Consider the following 21,394-nt stretch of genomic DNA (forward strand, 5'->3'; position numbering starts at 1 on the left):
ACAAGGGGTCCAGTTGAGGCCCCTTAGATGATAAGACTATCTTAGATCCCCTAGTCATCGATGAATTATCAGATGACCACAGCCACATGAATGAACCCGTATGAAAGAGCAGAATGGCCCAGCTATTCAGAGCCCAAATTGTTGACCCGTCGAACTGGTTCTTGTTTAAAGCAATTAGGTTTGAGGTGGTTTGTTATACTGTAATAGATAGCAGAAGTCTACAGAAAAGCCATTCATTGAGCTGGGTGCTGTGGCTCCTGCCTAGAATCCCAGCACTTTGGGAGGCTGAGGCAAGAGGATTGCCTGAGCCCATGTGTTCGAGACCAGCCTGGGCAACATGGTGAGACCTTGTCTCTACAATAAATCAAAAAATTAGTGGGGTATGGAAGTGCATGCCTGTAGTTCCAGCTACTTGGAAGGCTGAGGTGGAAGGATGGAGTCCAGCAAGTAGACACTGGGGTGGCTGTGAGCATGCCATTGCACTTCAGCTTGGGCGACAGAGTGAGACTCCGATTCAAAAAAAAAAAAAAAAGGCCAGGCTCAGTGGCTCAGCCTGTAATCCCAGCACTTTGGGAGGCCAAGGCGAGTGGATTGCCTGAGCCCGAGGGTTTGAGACCCATCTGGGCAACTTGGTGAGACCTCGTCTCTACAATAAATCAAAAATTAGCCGGGCGTCGTGGTGGTGCGCGCCCATAGTTCCAGCTCCTTGGAAGGCTGAGGCGGAAGGATTGCTGGAGCCCAGCAGGTTGAGGCTGCGGTGGCCGGGAGTGTGCCATTGCACTCCAGTCTGGGCGACAGGGTGAGACTCCAACTCAAAAAAAAAGAAAGAAAGAAAGAAAGAAAGAAAGAAAAGTCATGCATTAAAGGGGGAGAAAAAAAGGAAGTGAACAAAACAATCAACAGTTACCAAGTTTTGAAGAAATGTGTTTTTAGATGGCAAAGAGACCTTGAATAATGAAAGCAAAAATTGTGCCTTGGGTATTATTGGCTTATTATATTATTTATTAAGAACTCACGTATTCCTCAACATTTTCCCAGCTGAAACTAAAAGGGAAATCCATTTATTAAAAATGTTAATATCAATCTTCTATATTTATTAAAATCAAATGAAGAAATTTAAATATTAACTTACCAGAGTTTTAGTGCAGTATCCAAAAGCAATTTCATAGTGAATTTGGTGTTTCTCTTGCAATATTTTTGGGCCATAGGATTCTACAATAGTATACAGACCAACATTTTCTGGATAGACTATTTGAGCCCAAAGTGTCAGGACTTCTCCTTTGTCCAAAAGGTAAAAACTACCAGCAACATTATTATGAAATGCCGTGTATGGGCATTTGTCTTTTGTCTTGAAACCTATACTTTCTATTTCCAGTCTTAAGGGATATTCTTGTACATATAGTGTGCCATTGTCAAAAACATGCAGGAGATATGATTGCCCAGATGGAGTTTGGAAAAAGAATGTTCTTGTTATGTTCTCTGCCCATAAATGCAGCCTCACCATATCTCTAACATTAATCTTGGAATAAAATATCATATTATTTTCCATTTTTATCAAAATATTTCCAAAATAATCTGGAAAAAAGAGAGAAAATATGTGTTATTCTAAGTAACCATAAATCACTCTTTTAAAAAATCTAAGTTTACTTTTAAGCAAAATAATTTATTTTATAATGACTATTTATATGCTTTGAGAAAATTAGAGTGTGACGCATGTACCCATTACTTTACACTCTATTGTAGAACTTCTCTCCTACTTCATTGTAAAGTATTCTATTTTCTTCTTGAATATGTTTTCTCCTTCTATTACGATATCATTTCTATACATCACATCATTTACATAGAAAAAAGAGCTGGAATTAGTGTATAAAGCAAAATGAGCCTGAGTCTGGCAGGAATGGTATTATTAAGAAGAGCTATGTTATGGACTGTGATCCCTGAGAATTTTTTTTTTCCCCCTTCAAATTCTTATGCTGAAACCCTGACACCCAACAGGACTGTAGATAGGGTTTTTAAGGAGCTAACTAAGGTTAAATGAAGTCATAAGCCAGAAGAGGTCCTAGTCCAGTAGGACCGGTGCCCTTATAAGAAGAGGAAGAGACACCAGAGATCTCTCTTCCTGGGCACACAGAGAAGAAATACTGTGTGAGGACAAGTGATAAGGTGGCCATCTACAAGCCAGGAATTGAGGTTTCATCAGAAACAGTACCTTAATCTTGGATTTCTAGCCTTCAGAAATGTGAGAAAATAAATTTTTGGTTTTTAGGTCACAGAGTCTGTGGTACTTTGTTGTGGTGGCCCTAGTGGACTAAGACCTTGGGATGAAAAAATGGAGGTGAGTGGGGATGGCGAGAGTGGTACATAAGGCATAGCCTACCTCTTTAGGCTTACTCATAGTGGGTAAGCAACTTTCTCTGGGCAACTTGGTGAGACCTCATCTCTACAATAAATCAAAATGAGCCGGGCATGGTAGTGTGCGCCTGTAGTTCCAGCTACTTGGAAGGCTGAGGCGGAAGGATCGCCGGAGCCAGCAGGTCGAGGCTGCGGTGGCCGGGAGCAGCCACTGCACTCCAGTCTGGGTGACAGAGTGAGACTCCAACTCAAAAAAAAAACAAAAAAACAACTTTCTCTACTTAATCAAGTATTCTGCCTAAGTTACAGCGGGTCGTAGCTGTAACTCTCCCAACCTCTTTGGTTCTGTTGCCATATCTGTTAAATGAACAGTTGGAGTAGCTGATTTCATAGCTTTCTTTCAAGATATGCCATTCTTTGTGTATAGCCTCTAGGGATATACCTTCTTTAATTTTCAAAAGATAACACTTGGAGAAGACTGACTGCAAGGAGAAAGGTGAAGTCATAGAGTCAGGAAGGTGCAGGTTGTGTTGCGCTTATGCCTCTTACATTCAGAATCTAAATAAATCAGTAACATTTTTACAAACTACCATACATTATATTTTACTCAGAGATATATGCAACTGATCAACAAGGTGGAAGAGGAGAAACATATGAGTGAATGACATAATAATAAAATAGATTTCTATGTTGAGCGAGAAAGCCTTTGCAGGATCCATACAGTAAAATGCTATGCAAAATTTAAAACCTCACAATACAAAAGAATATATTGTTTTTGGATTATGCTTAGGTCCAAATTGATTCATAATGTGGTTTGCCTTTCATTTAGCTGGGTTTCTCGCTTGCGGTGTTTTACCTTGCACCTGTTATCTAGACATATTGACCTAAATTCAAGTTCTCCTAACTTGCCATGTTCTCTCTCACCTCCAGTCTTGGCACATGTTGCATTCTCAGCTTGGAATGCTACTCAATCCCTATCCCAACCAGGGAAATCATTTTTCTGATGTACATCCTCTCCCCTTGGTTTGGAAGTCATTTCTTTACACCCAGTTTTCTGATCCCATACATCTGGATTTGATGCTTCTTATATGTGGTTTCATAGCACCTGCTTTTTTGCTGATCACACGGCTGATTAAAAACATCATTTAGTGCTCTTTGGATTAGAAATGAAGTTAAGGTGAAAAGTAAGAATGGTTTAATGGATAATGACAATAAGAGCATTATATGTAGAATCTCATGGGACGCAGCTGAAGCCAAACATACATAGCCTTTTGCTTGTGTATAGCTTTAAATGCTTAGAAAACAAGAAAGACATTCTTAGAAGTTTGTAGTTTCTTCATTTGTTAGTTTTATAAGACATAAATGAGCTCACCATTTAACTTAAGAAGCAAGCAATAGACCACTAAAGTTACAAAAAGAAACCAGAAATGAAGAATCAATAATGGCAAAAAGCAGAAATCAAGGAATTCAATAAAAAAGAAAGTAGATTTGATTTGGAAAATTAAGAGTTCTTTTCAAAAGGAAAAGAAAAAAAATTGAACTAAAAATAATAAACAATCTCTTGCAAGCCAAACTGATAAAGGGTAGGACACAAAAAATAATGTAAAGGAGAAAGAGGATATAATTGCAGGTACATAAGAAATTTAAGAGTTAAAATGGGACACTTTTGTCAATAAATTAGAAAATCTAGATAAAAAGAATAATTTCCTAGGAAAATACAAACTTCTAAAATTAACTCAAGTAAGAAAAGAAAATTTGAGCAGACTTGGTTACATAAGAATACAAATTCTAAATACCAAACTCTCCTCAAAATGGTACAGGAAATTACAAGCCAGAGAAAATATGTGCAATACATGTCAGAGATTTAAAAAACCATCAGTGGTGGCTGAGCATGGTGGCTCACGCCTGTAATCCCAGCACTTTGGGAGGCGGACACAAGAGGATTGCCTTAGCCCAGAGGTTCAAGACCAATCTGGGCAACTTTGTAGACCTCATCTCTACAATAAATCAAAAAATTAACCAGGTGTGGTGGTGCACGCTTGTTGTTCCAGCTACTTGGAAGTCAGAGACGGAAGGATTTCCTGAGCCCAGCAGGTCTGAGGCTGCAGTAGTCATGAGCATGCCACTGCACTCCAGCCTGGGCAACAGAGTGAGATTCCAGATCAAACCAAACCAAGCCAAACCATCTCACTGTAAATAAACAACCCAATGCAAAAATGTATAAGCAGCATGAATAGACAATCCATAGAAGAATATGGTCAATACATTTATGAAATTAGATAAAATAATTATAAAAGATATGCATAATAAAATGGGCATCACATTTTTCTTCTATACAATTGGTAAATGTTAAAGAGATTATATGAAAATATACATTTTTGCCGGGCTCGGTGGCTCAGCCTGTAATCCCGCGCCTTTGGGAGGCTGAGGTGAGTGGATTGCCTGAGCCCACGGGTTTGAGACCCGCCTGGGCAACTTGGCAAGACCTCATCTCTACAATGAATCAAAAAATTAGCCGGGTGTGGTAGCACGCGCCTGTAGTTCCAGCTACTCGGAAGGCTGAGGCGGAAGGATCGCTGGAGCCCACCAGGTCGAGGCTGCAGTGACCGGGAGCGGCCACTGCACTCCAGTCTGGGCGACAGAGTGCGACTCCAACTCAAAAAAAAAAAAAAAAGAAAATATACATTTTTGACTGGGTGCAGTGGCTCACGTCTATAATCCTAGCACTTTGGAAACCCTAGGCAGGAGGATTGCATGAGCCCAGGAGCTTGAGACTAGCCTTTGCTACAACCTTGTTGCTACAAAAAAAAAAAAAAATTAGCTGGATGTAGTGGTGCACACCTGTAGTCCCAGCCACTTGGGAGGCAGCTGAAGGTAGAAAGATTGCCCCAGCCCAAGAAGTCAAGGCTGTGGTGAGCTGTGATTGTGCCACAGTCCTCTATCCTGGGTGATAGATACCCCGACTCAAATAAAAAAATAAAATATAGAAACAATTTAAGCAGTTGACCTCCAAAAACTCACCTGAATTTATGCTCAGTGGCACTGTCCCTGGGACCACAGGAGAAAGATCCTATTGCTATCAAAGGCCAACCTTCTCTTATCACTGGATTCCCACCCCTCCTTCCCCTGGTCACCTTTCCAGGATGTGGCTCCAACAGTTACTTTCTCCTCCTTGCAAAATCAGTTTCCCTCTCTCCACTAGATCATTCCTATCAGCATAAAAACATATTTTATGGTTTCTCATCCAAAAATGGAAAACAAAAACAAGCTCACCCTAGACTCCTACCACTATAGTGACACAACATTCCTCTATTTTTCTCCATAACAAAATTTTTTGCCATCTTCTTGTCCCATTCACTATTTTAAAAAACACCCTTGGGAGGCCAAGGTGGGAGAATTGCTTGAGCCCAGGAGTTCAAGACCAGCCTAGGCAACACAGTGAGACCTTGTCTCTACAAAAACATTTAAAAAATTAGTGAGGCTTTTAGGAATCAGGAGGGGGAAGATGAAAAAATAGGCCGAGGAGGAATAGCTAGTGAAGTCTCAGGAAGATCAAAAAAGCATTACCTGAGAAGTTAAGTGAAACTCAGTGTTTCAAGTAAAAGGCCATGCTGAACTGTTTCAAATGCTTCCGATGGGTCAGATATAGAGACTGAAAACTACCACTCACTGGGTTAGCAACATAAGGTTATCGATAACCTGGACAAAAGCAGTCTCTGTGGAAAGTTTATTAGAGTGGTTTCAAAAAAGAATGAGAGGATAGAAGGGAAAAAATGAAGCCAGGCTATACTTTCTAGAAGTTTTGTAAAGGGGAGCAGAAAATTTAATTGTTGGGAGTTGAAAGATAATATGGGGTCAAAAAAGAGTGATTAAAAGTTACAGTGATATTTCCTTTAAATGCTGTGGTTAGTTTATCTCTTAGCTAGACCTAACTTTCTATTTCTTTGCATTTCCTGTAATGTTTAGTAGACTACTTGGAATAATAAAATAAAAAATAACAACTACTAATCGAAACCCCTTGTCGAGCTTTGCTAAAACATTTTACTTATACAATCCCTTATCTAATCAACACGCCTGTTTTATATTATGGATTAGAAAACTGGAGTTTAGAGCGACTAAATGGTTTGCTTATAGATCTGAATACAAATCTCTAAATCTACTACACATGTTTATGGGTTGAACTATGTATCCTCCCCACCAAAAATTAAAAAAGAAAAAAAGATATGCTGCAGTTCTAACCCCCTAGTGCTACCTCAGAATGTGATCTTATTTAGAAATAGGATCATCACAGATGTAGTTCATTGAGATGAAGCCATGCTGGACTAGGGCCCCTAATTCAATATGACTGGTGTCCTTATAACAAGACGGAGACACACAGGGAGAAGGCTATGTGATGACTAGAACGGTGCAGCTGGAAGCCAAGGAAGGACAAGGATCACAAGCAAACCACCACAAACTGGGAAGAAGCAAGGAAAAGTTCCCCTTCATGCTTCAGAGGGAACATGGCCCTATCAGCATCTGATTTCCGACTTCAAGCCTCCTGAACTGTGAAACAGCACATTTCTGTTGTTCTAAGTCACTCAGTTTATGGCACTTTGTTCCAGGAGTCCTAGGAAATGAAAGCAGCACCAAGCACCTCCTATACACTGACAATGTGTATACAAGGGGGACCCCAAAAACCCAGAAATTTATTTATTTAAAAATGTGGCCAGGCTCGGTGGCTCAGCCTGTAATCCCACTGCTTTAGGAGGCTGAGGTGAGCGGATTGCCTGAGCCCACGGATTCCAGACCCGCCTGGGTAACTTGGCGAGACCTCATCTCCACAATAAATCAAAAAAATAAAAAAATTAGCCGGGCGTGGTAGCGCACGCCTGTAGTTCCAGCGACTTGGAAGGCTGAGGCGGAAGGATCGCCGGAGCCCAGCAGGTTGAGGCTGTGGTGGCTGGGAGCGGCCACCGCACTCCAGTCTGTGCAACAAAGTGAGACTCCAACTCAAAAAAAAAAAAAAAAAAAGTGTATTTATTCTTACATATTTAAACTTCAGTCACCTTCAAAGTGCTCTCCATTTGATGTAATATTTCTATTGAGATGCTTTTAACACTGCTCAAAACAGTTTTTGAACGTGTCAATTTTGGTGTCTTTTAGTGCTTCTGCTGCTTTTTATTTCATCTCTTCCACATCGCAAAATCTTTCCCTTTGAGGAATTTTTTCATCCAGGGAAACAAACAAAAAAGTCGCTTGGGGTGAGATCAAATGGATAGGGAAGGTGGGGCATGGGGGTTATGCTGCTTTTGGTCAAAAACTGCTGAACAGTCAGAGTGGGGTGGGCAGGTGCGTGTTATGGTGGAAGAACCAGTTTACCTGTTTGCCACAACTTCCACAAATTGTGATGCAACCTTCTCAAAACGTCCACATAAAAACTTTGACTGTTTGATTCAGAGGAACCAATTCCAAGTGCGCTACAAGGGGCCCATGCTTCAAAAGATAATTCCGTGGGTTTTTTTTTTTTCAGTCCTCCTTCATAAATTGCCTAGTTAGAATCTACTGATTGACAAAAATGAAACTAAAAAAAAAAAAAGAAGAACTTGAACTGCCTTTTTGCTATGTGAGATCATAGTTAACAATAGTTGAATTTAAAATCTATTTTTTTTTATTTTTAGGTGGCAAAAAGTGCACCTTTAGCTATCAAGAACACCATAGCACCATATATTGATGCATTAAAAATAGTTCCATAATTCTAAGAAGAATGTCTATGATGAAATCTAGAATAATTTTAGCAGATTGAGAATGCTTTACCTAGGAAAACTTCATGAATGATGCTGTCATTTGCCAGTAGTGATAGATTTCTATTTCCTGCAGGGGTCTGTAAAATCCCAGTAATGGTGAAATTATTATAATAATAGTAGATTCTATGCTTGTCCCATAGTAGTAATCCTGGCATTGCTGAAAATGTAAAATATGGAACTAAAAAACTGTCAGTAGGGACATCAAGTATAAAGTCTTGGAATGCCCACTGTTTTGTATCTTCATTATAAATCACCATTAAAATCTTTTTGGTGAGAGTACATATAGTGCAATAATTTAATAACACAGCAATTTCCAGAGGGTGTCCTGTGTACTCAACATTGTGTATAGTCAGAGTAGCAGCTGATGATAGATTTAGAAGAGTTTTAAGTTCTATAGTGGTTATTATTCTAGCAAATTTAAGAAAAATGTATCCAAGGTAAACTTCATTTTCTGTCCACACTACCATGTTGCTTCTTCTTCCTATAGCCTGTGACAAAATTGAAAACAATTAGAAAAATATTTTATTTCAGGGACAGGTCTAACAATCGTCTTCTAATTTTCTGCATTTATAAATAAAGGATACCTTAGTAACTACTAAAGTTTAATTTTGTTTTAGTATATTTTTGAATACTCAGGCATAGAAATATATGATACAGAAATATATCATATTACATGTAACCATAAAAAATAAATTATCCCAGTAATTTTATTTCTTCATATATTATTTCTATCAGTAGGAATAGTACATTTTAATTTCCTTTTAAATCTTTAAAGCACATCAGAATTCTCTTTCCTTATGTATTTATCACTCTGGCCAGGAGTGCCCCTTTGACCTTGATGTTTACTATGATCAAGATATAAGGACACTTCAAACATTAACCTATTTTTGGAATTCTAGAATCCTTGGATATCAGATAAAGAGAAGAGGGAACTTAAAAACCTCGATAAATCAATATTACCCTATTATGGAGACTGTTAGAGGGAAGGGCATTCTAGAAACTGTTGTGTCTGAAATTTAGTGGGTCTAATTATATCTAGCAATCCAAGGCCCTCCTCCGCCTCTGTCTCCTCGCCGCACCTTAAAATTCATCGGAATTTTAACTTAAAATGTAACTTCTCTGTCCATGACAATCAAAAGGAACCTTTCAAGCACATTTCGTCTTCCTCATTTCTGTTAATGTGCAAATATTTAGTCTATACTCAAAGGTGTAGGCATGTATCAAACTGGTAACGGAAGAGACAATTGGAATAAAGTCATTTTACTAAAGATTTACTTTAATGCATAGGGCTTATATTGCTGGAAATGAGTGCCTGGAACAATTCTTAAAGAGGAAATAAATTAGAAACAAAATCAGGAGCACCTCATAGAAGAGACCATAGCCATTCTCATTCCTGACAGAGACATGGGAAGAGAAATGTCTTAAACATGACAGATGAGAATTCCAAGGAGCCTCAGCCATGGAGTGACTTTTTACTCACTCACAAACTGTTTTCTATGTATTTTCACTTAGTGCTTTCATGTAGTAAGCCAAAGGACTTCACGCAAGGCAGGGGAGCGGAGAGATCCTTCTGAAGCATTCGGAACCTCTCCCAAACATAATGCAGGAACCCTCTGAAGGCAGGAAGGGGGCAATGGAGCAAGTTGAGAGAAACCCGACCATCCTCTGGATTCTGAGCTCCATGACTGGAAGTGGGGTCAGACAGCTGAAGGGGACTCTCTATCTGAGACAGCCTCAGCCTTTACCCAGAGTATAAAGCAGCCTCCCTGCCAAGATTGGGGACAAGGGAAGGTGACAAAGAGAGAGGGAGAAGGAGAAGCAGAGGGGACAGAAAGGGAGGGGAGGGGAAGAGAAGGAAGGAGGAGAGGGAGAGTCCCTCAATGCACCACAATTCAGAGGTAGATGAGAAGGAAAGAGAATCACTCTCTGATAAAAAAAACTAGAAGCTACGTTATAAGGCAGAGAGAGCTTTCCCGAGGTTTAAATAATAACACAATGGACATACCAAAGCTTGGTAACATGTGGAAGTACTAGGAAAAAAGCTGCCAAAATATTTTGCAATGTCTTAATTATTACAACTTTATAATAAATCTTGATATGTGATGGAAGAAATACTCTACTACTCTTTCCCCTCCCAGCCCTCAGCTCTTTAGTCTTTCATATATGTTTTGGAATCTTTATTGAGTTCCACAAAGTCACATTGGGATTTTGATTGGAATTGCATCAGTTCTATAGATAAATTTGGGAAGAATTAAACATTTTATAATGTGTTCCTATGCATGAGTATGATATTTTTACTCATTTTTTTTTAGGTCTTCTTTACTGTTTCTGGTAACATTTTGTTTTTATCTCAATACATTTTTAGTGGCATTTATTTCTAAATATTTTTAATTTTTATCTATTTTGAATTTTCATGTGAATTTTAGAATTAGCCTCTCAATTCCTGTAAAAAATTCTACTGGGATTTTAATTGGTGTTTTTCTGAATTTCTCAAGAATTGATATTTTAAAACAATGTTGAGTCTTTCCATATTCTATCTTTCTCCATTTTTTTGGTCTTTAATTTACTCAGTAATGTTGTTTTAGTTTTTAGTGTACACATTTGCAAATCTTTGGTCAATTTATTCTTTAGTATTTCACATTTTAGTATATTGTATTTGTATAGTATATTGTATAGTATTTGAAGAAGTGCAATTATTAATTGCATATATAGAAATACAATTGATTTTTAAAATATTGCTCGTATATCCTGCTTTCTTGGTAAACCCATATATTAGCCCTAATACTTTAAAAAAATAGATTCCATCAGCTTTTCTACATCTAACAATGTTGCTTGTGAATAGAGACAGTTTTACTTCTTCCTTTCTAATCTATATATCTTTTATCTGGAAGTTGTGAGAAAGTTGCTCACCATTTGTGGAAATGGTGGCAAACAGGTGATTGCCTCTTCCACCATGACAACGCACCTGCCCACACCTCTCTGTGTGTTCAGCAGTTTTTTACCAAAAAAACGGCATGATCCCTGTGCCCCACCCTCTCCATTCACTGGCTCTTGCTCCAAGCTACTTTCTTTGTTGCCCTGGATGAAAAAAAAATTCCTCAAAGGGAAACATTTTGTGATATGGAAGAGGTGAAACAAAAAAGCAGCAGAAGCACAAAAAGGCATCAAAATTGAAGCATTCAAAAACTGATTTGAGCAGGGGAAAAAGCATCAAATGGAGAGTACTTTGAAAATGACTGGGGTTTAAACATATAAGAATAAATACCCAGCCGGGCTCGGTGGCTCAGCCTGTAATCCTGCGCTTTGGGAGGCTGAGGTGAGTGAATTGCCTGAGCCTGAGGGTTCAAGACCCGCCTGGCAACTTGGCGAGACCTCATCTCTACAATAGATCAAAAATTAGCCGGGCGTGGTAGCACACGCCTGTAGTTCCAGCCACTCGGAAGGCTGAGGCGGAAGGATCGCCAGAGGCCAGCAGGTCGAGGCTGTGGTGGCTGGGAGTAGCCACTGCCCTCCAGTCTGGGCCACGGAGTGAGACTCCAACTCAAAATAAATAAATACCCAATTTTTTATAGATACATTCCAGTTTTGTGTCCTCCTCGTGTTTCCCACAATCCTGTTAATTGATCATTTGTGTCTTCTCTCTCTTTCTTTTTAAAAAATCTTTATCCATCTGGTTACAGGGTTATCAATTTTATTGTTTAGTTCAAAAAACCATCTTTAGTTTCATTGATTCTCTCTGCAGTTTTTTTCTATTTTCTATGCCACTAATTTATCCAATGGTCTTTATCCTTTCCTTTATTTACCTTACTTTTGGTTTAACTTGCCCTTTTCTTCTAGTTTCTTAATGTGCAAGTGGATAATTGATTTGAATCATTTCATTTCTTCTCTTCTAATTTGGAGGATTAATATTATGAATTTCTCTTTAGTTTCATCCCACAGGTTTGACATGTTTTGTTTTATTTTTCTTTCATGTGAAAAAACTGTCTAACTAGCTTTTAAAATTTGTTCTTTGACTCATAGGTTATTTAGATGTGTTATTTAGTTTCTTATTATTTGAGGGGATATTACAGATATCTTTGTTATGGTTTCTAGCTTAATTTCATTGTTGTCAAGAACATATTTTGTATGACCTGAATAGTTTTAAGCATATCAAGACTTGTTTTATGGCCCAGAACATGATCTGCTTTGGTAAATGTTCCATGTTCATTTGAAAAGAATGTATATTTTGTTGTTGGACAGAATGTCATATAAATGTCAACTTGATCTAGATGGTTAATAGTGTTATGTCTTCAATTCTCATACTGATTTTCTATGTCTTCTATCAATTGTTGAAAAGAGGTAATAAAGTATCTGACTATAATTGTGGGCTTTATGTATTTCTCCTTGAAGTTCTATTACTTTTTGCTTCATGTATTTTGAAGCTTTGTCACTAAGTCAATAAATATTTATGATTTTTAAGTGCTCTTGAGGAATTGACCCCATTATTATTATTATCATCATTATTATTATTTTTTGAGTTGGAGTCTCACTCTGTTGCCCAGACTGGAGTGCAGTGGCTACTCCTGGCCACCGCAACCTTGACCTGCTGGGCTCCGGTGATCCTTCCACCTCAGCCTTCCAAGTAGCAGGAATTACAGGCATGCGCTACCACTCCCGGATGATTTTTTGATTTATTGTAGAGATGAGGTCTCACTGCCCAGGCAGGTCTCAAACCCGCGGGCTCAGGCAATTCACTCACCTCAGCCTCCCAAAGGTGCGGGATTACAGGCTGAGCCACCAAGCCTGGCTGTTGCTTAAGTTTTTAAAGATACATCTTTAACCTCTCACAAAACTTTAAGTTAGGCCAATTCAAATGCAGTATAAGAGCATTACAAAAGTATACTTCTACTTCTCCCTCCTATCTTTTGTGCTATTTTTGTCATACATTTTATTTTTACATGTTATTAACATCATAGTACATTGTTACTGTTTTTCTTTGAACAGTAACTTATCTTTTAAAGGAATTTAAATTATAAGAAAACTAATGTATGTAGCCTGTAGTTACCATTTCCAGTGCTGTTCACTTGTGTAGATCAATATTTTCATTTGGTTTAGTTTTCCATTTCTTCAAAGGACTTCCTTTAATTTTTTCCAGAGTTGTTATACTAGCAATGAGTTATCTAAGCTTTTGTTTATCTGAAAATGTTTTAATTTTGCCCCCTCCTTTTGAGTTTTCTCTCTTTGTTTCTTAGTTAATCTAGCTAGTGGTCTATCAATTTTGTTTATTTTTTCAAAGAACCAACTTTCTATTTCATTGATCCTTTGCATTGTTTTTCAGATTTCAATTTCATTTAGCTCTGCTCTGATCTTTATTTCTTTTCTTCTGCTAGCTTTGGGTTTGCTTTTGTTCATGTTTTTCTAGTTCCTTGAAGTGTGATGTTGGGCTGTTGATTCATAGTCTTTCAGTTTTATTAATGTAGGCTTTAAGCACTATAAATTTTCCTCTGAGCACGATTTTGACTGTGTCCCAGAGGTTTGGATAACTTGTTTCATTATTGACATTAATTTCAAAGCATTTTAAAATTTCTATCTTGATTTCATTGCTAATCCAAGGATCATTCAGGAGTAAGTTGCTTAAATTTCATGTTTTTGTTTGATTTTATGAGTTCTTCTTGGAGTTAATTTCTAGTTTTATTCCAGTGTAGTCTGAGAAGATGCTTAATGTGATTTGGATTTTTTGAATTTATTGAAACTTGGTTTGTGGACTATCATATGATCTGTTTTGGAGAATGTTCTATGTGCTGAGAAGAAAAATGTATATTCTGTAGTTTGGAGACAGAAACATTATACCTGTGAGTTTGACTATTTTGGATACATTATATTAGTGAAACCATGCAATATTTGTCCTTCTGTGACTAGCTTAATTCACATAGCATAATGTCCTCCCAGTTCATCCATGTTGTAGCAAATGGCAGGATTTCTTCTTTCTAAAAGCTGAGTCATATTCTATTGTATGCAAATAACACATTGTCTTCATCCACTCATCTGCTGATGGATATTTGGTCTCTTTCCATATCTAGGTTACTATGAATAATGCTGCAGTGAACATGGAACCGTAGGTATCTCTTTGAGACTTTGATTTCATTTTTCGATATATACCCAGAAGTGAGATAGGATATACCCACAATGAGGTATTGTCTCATATTTACTAGAATGGATATATATACATATTTTTTTTAAAGAAAAGATGACAAGTATTGGAGAGAATGTGAAGAAATTAGAACCCTTGTACACTGTTGGTGAGAATGTAAGATGCAGCAACTACTATGGAAAACAGCATGGAGAGTCTTCAAAAAAATTAGACACAGAATGACATATGATCTAGGTGTGTATTTTAAATGATCGAATATTTGAGAATTGTTCACTTTTAAAATAGTTGATTTCTAGTTTAATTCCATTGTGATTACAGAACATACTTTGATTTCTTGTCTTTTAATTTTGTTAATCAAAAAAAAATTCCAAAATATGTTCTAGCATTTGAGGTCCATTTGAAAAACATGTGTTTTCTGTTCTTGTGGTGTGGAGTATATTCTACAAATGTCTGTTAGGTCAGGTTGGTTCATGGTAGTGTCCAGGGATCAGCAAATTATTTATGTAAAGGGCTAGATGGTAAATACTTTAGCTTTGTAGGTTTCATGTTGTCTATTGCAACTCTTCATTAGTGCTGTTTTAGTTAAAGTAACCAGAGATAATACATAAACAAATGAGTGTGGCTGTGTTCCAGTGAAAACGTATTTACAAAATATAGGTGGCAGGTTGACTGTGGCTGATAGGCCAAAGTTTTTTTTAACTCTTATTATTTATATTGCTTACATTCTTGCTGATTTTCTATTTGTTTTATCTATGACTGAAAAACAGTTGAAAACCTTCAAATAAATTTGTGGATTTATTTATTTCTTCTTTCTGTTCAACCAGTTTTTCTTAATGTATTTTGAAGCTCTGTCGTTCAGTGCATACACATTTAGGACTGTTATGTATTCTTGGTGAACTGACCCTTTTACCATCATATGATATCTCTCTATCCTTGATTGTTTTTCTATTATTGTCTGATATTAATAGCCACTGAAGCTTTCTTTTAATTTATACTTGTCTGGAATATTCTTTCCCAGTATTTTACTTTTAATCTACCCATATCATTATATTAAAAGTAAGTTTCTTATACAATGTATATAACTTGGTCTTTAAAGAAAATCCAATCTGACAATTTCTTCCTTTTAATTCATGTTTTAGATGATTTATATTTAAGATAATTATTGATATGTTTACATTGAGCTGTACCATTTTATTGCTTTCTTTTTATTTATTTTTATTTTAAAGATGTGGGGTACAATTTAGGGTTAGGTACATAAGTGGTCATTGTACAGGTAAAGTTTGGGCCTCCCCTTGGTCCCCACTTTGCCTGGTTTGCGATTGGGTACCCCATTTTATTTTTTTCTGCTGTATCCTCTGAGTTTTGTTCCTCTGTTTTCCTTTTCTGCCTTTCTTTTGGATTATTTAAAACTGTTTAGTATTTAATTTTAACATATCTGTTGAGTTTTTTATTCTCTCTGGTATAATTTTTTAGCAGTTGCTCTCAGGGCTATAATGTATGCACCTTTTTTTTTTTTTTTTTGAGTTGGAGTCTCACTCTGTCACCCAGGCTGTGCAATGGCACACTCACAGCCACCCCAGCGTCGACCTGCTGGGCTCCGGAGATTCTTCCACCTCCGCCTTCCAAGTAACCAGAACTACAGGCGCGCATTGCTATGTCCATCTAATTTTTTATTTATTGTAGAGACGAGGTCTTGCTAATTTGCCCGAGCTGGTATGGAACTCGTGGGCTGAGGCAGTTCACTCGCCTTGGCCTCCCAAAGTGCTGGAATTACAGGCTAAGCCACCGAGACCGGCTTTTTTATTTTTCATTTTTTTAAAGACAGCGACTCACTCTGTTTCCCAGGCTGGAGGGCAGTGACACAATCATAGTCTCCTGGGCTCAAGTGATCTTCCCACCTTAGCCTCCAGAGTAGCTAGGACTGCAGGTGAAGGCCACCTCACTCAGCTAATTTTTCAATTTTTTTTTTTTTTGTCGAAACTGGGTCTAGCTTTGTTGCCCATGCTGGTCTGGAATGCCTGGCTTTCCACCTCAGCCTCCCAAAGTGCTGGGATTACAGGCATGAGTCATCATGCCAAACATCACCAGTGTTTTGTAGTTTTCCTTGCAGAGGTCTTTCACTTCCTTGGGCAAATTTATTCCTAGTGTTTTTTCTTCTTTTTCTTTTTTTGTAGGTATTGTAAATAAGTTTGCCTTCTTGATTTCTTCTTCAGCTATTTCATTATTGGTATTTAGCAATGCTACTGATGTTTGTCTGCTGATTTTGTATCCTGAAATCTTACTGAATTTATTAGTTCTAAGCATTTTTTGGTGGAGTCTTTTGGTTTTTCTAAATAAAAACCAAATTAAAAAGCACGTCACCTTCAAAGAGGGACAATTTGAATTCCTTTTTTCCAGTCTGTATTCCTTTTCTTTCTTTCTCTTGGCTGATTGCTCTGGCTAGGACTTCTAGTACTGTGTGGAATAGGAGTGGTGAGAGTGAAGACCCTTGTCTTGTTTCAGTTAAGGCTTTTAACTTTTCCCCATTCAGTATGATGTTAGCCGTGGGTTTGTCATATATAAATTTTATTATTTTGAGGTACGTTCCTTCTATGTGCAATTTGTTGAGGTTTGATTATCAAGGGTTGTTGAATTTTTCAAATGCTTTTTCTCCATATATTGAGATGATCATAAGATGTTTGTCCTTCATTCTGTTGATACATTGCATCCTGTTTATTGATTTCAGTATGTCAAACCATTCTTGAATTCCTGATATAAATCTTATTTGATCATGGTATATTGTCTTTTTGATGTGCTCTTGGATTTGGTTTGCTAGAATTTTGCTGAGGATTTTATGTTCACCAGGGATATTGGCCTCTTGTCTGGGTTTGGTATCAGGATAATGCTGGCCTCGTAGAATGAGTTAGCTAAAATTCCTTTCTCTTCAATTTTGTAATTCAATAGTAAAAAGAAAATCCCACTTAAAAATGGGCAAAAAAAGCCGGGCTCGGTGGCTTAGCCTATAATCCCGCAATTTGGGAGGCTGAGGTAAGTGGATTGCCTGAGCCCATGGGATCAAGACCTGCTTGGGCAACTTGGCGAGACTTCATCTCTACAATAAATCAAAAATTAGCTGGAATTACAGGCGCGCGCTACCACGCCCGGCTAATTTTTGATTTATCGTAGCGACGAGGTCTCGAACCCGCGGGCTCAGGCAATCCACTCACCTCAGCCTCCCAAAGGCGCGGGATGACAGGCTGAGCCACCGAGCCCAGCTTATCCAGTTTCTTAGAAAGAAACATGTAGTAGGGACTTATGAACAGAAGCCATGTCTGTCTTGGATGGCAGCAAGACAAGATGGTGGATCCCCATGCCATTACCCCCAGACCTAGGGATTATATACCATAGAAAAAGGATAATTCAGAAGGGATGTGTAGAAGAACTGAAGTATTATAACTAAGGTTGTTTACCTAAGGGCAGAGTTTCCACTAAGTACCTGCTCCTACATGAGAAACAATAGATAAATGGGCAATCTCAGAGAATTTCCCCGAGCTGGGATTAATCAGAAGTCAACACTGTGGATCAGCATCCTGGATGAAGTTGATTTGGCCTCCACGGTTCTTTCAAAATAACTAGAAAAGAGGAGTTGACAGTGATCTGTCACAGCAACAAAGATCTGAGTACTATATGTTCTCACTCATAAGTGGACCCTGAACATTTATCATAATACTGTAAGAAAGGGATCAGTGGTAGTACGATACTGCCAAGGGAGTTAGAGGGAAGCACATAACATCAATAAGCGTACCCAGTCTCAAACCAGGCGAAGTGAAGATCAAGCGGAGGCCCAAACTTTGCCTGTATGATGACCACGTATGTACCTAACCCTGAATTGTACCCCACATCTTTAAAAGAAAAAGAAAAGAGGAACTGATACCAACACACATAAATGATAAATCCTGAAGGTCACGGATACTTCAGATACCCTGACTTGATCATTACACTTTCTAAGCATGTAACAAACAATCACTGAGAAACTCTCCTTCATTTTGAAGCGATCATATAATCTTTGGGGAAAATAATTTGGGGGGCTTTTTGCCCATATCAAGGTAAAACAAGGCTCCCACAATATGACTGAACTACATGGTAACTCTTAAGATTCATTTTATTTTTTGTTGTTGGAGGTACATCTTTACTGTAAAGAGGCCTCTGAAAAGTTGGGTGAGAAAGAGCTGTTTATAGCCTTCGATAAAATAACTGGACAAAAGCCGGGCTCGGTGGCTCAGCCTGTAATCCCGCGCCTTTGGGAGGCTGAGGTGAGTGGATTGCCTGAGCCTGCGGATTCGAGATCCGCCTGGGGAGGCGAGACCTCATCTCTACAATAAATCAAAAAAATTAGCCGGGTGTGGTAGTGCGCGCCTGTAGTTCCAGCTACTTGGAAGGCTGAGGCGGAAGGATCGCCGGAGCCCAGCAGGTTGAAGCTGTGGTGACTGGGAGCGGCCACTGCACTCCAGTCTGGGCGATAGTGAGACTCCAACTCAAAAAAAAAAAACACAAAAAACAAAAACAAACTGGACAAAAACTACACAGTATAGTCTCTGTTTTATCACTGGATAAAAATGTTATGGTAAATATATCTAAATATATATATCTATCTTACTGACCTTGAATAAATATTTGGTCCAACACCATTTTCGTGTTGCAATGCCAATAATTCCACCATCAGGAAGATTTGAAATTCTACCTAGTCTTATAAAATCATGAAAACTTTTAAAGTAAAGAATGCCATGTATTAAAAAAAATATTCCATCCCTTGATATGCTCACATCAACCACACTCTGTCTTTCATCATCACTCAGAATGTTTGGAGGCACCCTGACTCTGGTCCAAGTACGGAATGAATCATTTGTTTGAAAGGTCTCCATATTGGTTACCAAAACAACAGATGAAACAACACAGGTATCCCAGGAAGCCATTAATTGACTACCAGTTGGGGAAGAGATTGGTAAAAAACCAGGAGTATCAGGTATGGTCAACAAAGGAAAAGTCAACAGAAGAAGCCTATCTTCAATAGAACAATCATGAAAAGTCACTCGGTTTCCTCTAATGTCCTTTAGCAAATCTTCTGTTGTTATTGGTACCATGATACGCCAGGTCCTAAGAAAAGAATGAAAAGAGAATTCAATGATCTCCCTCTTCTGATCCATCTTGCACAGTGTTGACATTTATTATTTTCAAAAAGTTAAAATTTTTATCAACATAAATCTGGGGAAAACAGATAAAAATACTAAAATACTATCCTGCAACATTTCTTCTGCCTACACTCTGGTCCCAAAGGAAAACAATCTTGACTCTTATAGCTCTTTCATCTGCAATGTGTCTCTGTATTCCCAAATAAATATTATTTAATGCTCTTTCTTTTTTTTTTTTTGAGTTGGAGTCTCACTATCGCCCAGACTGGAGTGCAGTGGCCGCTCCCAGCCACTGCAGCCTCAACCTGCTGGGCTCCAGCGATGCTCTTTCTTAATATATAACTTGTATACATTATCTATTGCCTTCTTTTTTTTTTTTTTTTTTTTTTTTTGAGTTAGAGTCTCACTCCGTTGCCTAGGCTAGAGTGCAGTGGTATGCTCATGGCCACCCCAGCATCGGCTACTGGGCTCAGGCAGTTCTTCTGCCTCAGCCTTCCAAGTAGCTGGAAAGATAGATGTGTGCTACCACGCCTGGCTAATTTTTTGATTTATTGTGGAGATGAAGTCTTGTCAAGTTGCCCGGGGTGGTCTTGAACCTGTGGGCTCTGGCAGTCCTCTCACCTGGGCCTCCCAAAGTGCTGGGATTACAGGCTTGAGCCATCGTGCCCGGCCTCTACTACCTTCTTATATGGCAGATAAAGATATATCTCTCATATGCCATGCCTTCTCATACATGTTTTCCCCATCTCTCGAATTAATTATACGAACTTTTTAGTTAACTCAATAGAGTTTTATATTGTTATTAATATGTAAATATTACTAGCCAGCCAATTCTACTATGATTCTATTTTCTTCTTTGTGTGTGTCTGCATATGTGTGTATATATGCATATATATGTGTATATATATGTGTATATATATATATATATATATAAAATATTATCTGGAGTTAATTATTTCATTTCCACATTTTGTTTAATTTTCTAAGATTTTCAATAGGTAGTTAAAATAGAATTTCATAATATTTTTCATGTGATAAATGCAGAGATAATCTAGTACTTGTTTTCTGGGGTTTCCCTTCATTAATATCTGGGTTGAAGCTACCATTTACTGAAGGTCATGCTTTGATCTTTTGTCCTTTGCTAAAGCACACTCTTTTTTTTTTTTTTTTGAGTTGGAGTCTCACTCTGTCGCCCAGACTGGAGTGCAGTGGCCGCTCCTGGCCACCGCAGCCTCGACCTGCTGGGCTCCGGCGATCCTTCCAGTTCAGCCTTCCGAGTAGCTGGAATTACAGGCATGCGCTACGCCCGGCTGATTTTTTGATTTATTGTAGAGATGAGGGCTCGCCGCCCAGGCGGGTCTCGAACCCGCGGGCTCAGGCAATCCACTCACCTCAGCCTCCCAAAGGCGCGGGATTACAGGCTGAGCCACCGAGCCCAGCTAGCACACTCTTTTAAAAATGTTAGTTTTGTATTTAATTTAAAAATTTTATTTTATGATAGAGATGTGGAGTACAAGTGAGAATTAACTACATAAGTAGGGTGCATGCAGGTGACGTTTGGGCTTCTAATTGGCCCTCACTCCTCCTGGTAGTGGACTAGGTACCACGTGGAGGGTGGGTCCACTGTGGGTGGGTCCACTGTGTGGTTGGTTCACTGGCACCTGGCTGGGCCATCATGGAGGCACGTGGTGGGGCCGCCACAGAGGCATGTGTTGGGTTTATTGCAGAGGCATACCGTGTTGCCACCACGGAGGCAAGTGGCAGGGCCACTGTTGAGGCACACATGAGGTCCACTGCAGAGGAGCTGCGCAGGCATGTATCCCTCACCCTCTTCCCTTCCTCCCTGCCCTATCAGTGCCCAGCAACTGCCATCCCTTCCTTGTAAAACACACTCTTTAGTGCCTTTCTGTGAAAGGGTGTGTGAACAGACATTGCTGAGACTCTAAATATGTGAAACT

General features: G+C 38.6%; 1 protein-coding gene across 1 annotated transcript in view; it reads right to left on the reverse strand.

Moving 5' to 3' along the window:
- CATSPERE (catsper channel auxiliary subunit epsilon) overlaps positions 1 to 21,394 on the reverse strand; it is a 118,067-nt gene that overhangs the window by 62,426 nt on the left and 34,247 nt on the right. The window contains exons 2-4 of the mRNA XM_008065364.1: positions 18,909 to 19,401; positions 8,149 to 8,626; positions 1,133 to 1,575 (exon numbers count right to left, since the gene is read on the reverse strand). Coding sequence (XP_008063555.1) covers positions 1,133 to 1,575; positions 8,149 to 8,626; positions 18,909 to 19,401 — 1,414 coding nt within the window. The remainder of the gene's footprint in view (positions 1 to 1,132; positions 1,576 to 8,148; positions 8,627 to 18,908; positions 19,402 to 21,394) is intronic.

The sequence above is a fragment of the Carlito syrichta genome, unplaced genomic scaffold (assembly GCF_000164805.1).
Source record: "Carlito syrichta isolate Samal-C Ts95f unplaced genomic scaffold, Tarsius_syrichta-2.0.1 Scaffold308254, whole genome shotgun sequence".
Taxonomy (NCBI): Eukaryota; Metazoa; Chordata; class Mammalia; order Primates; family Tarsiidae; genus Carlito; species Carlito syrichta.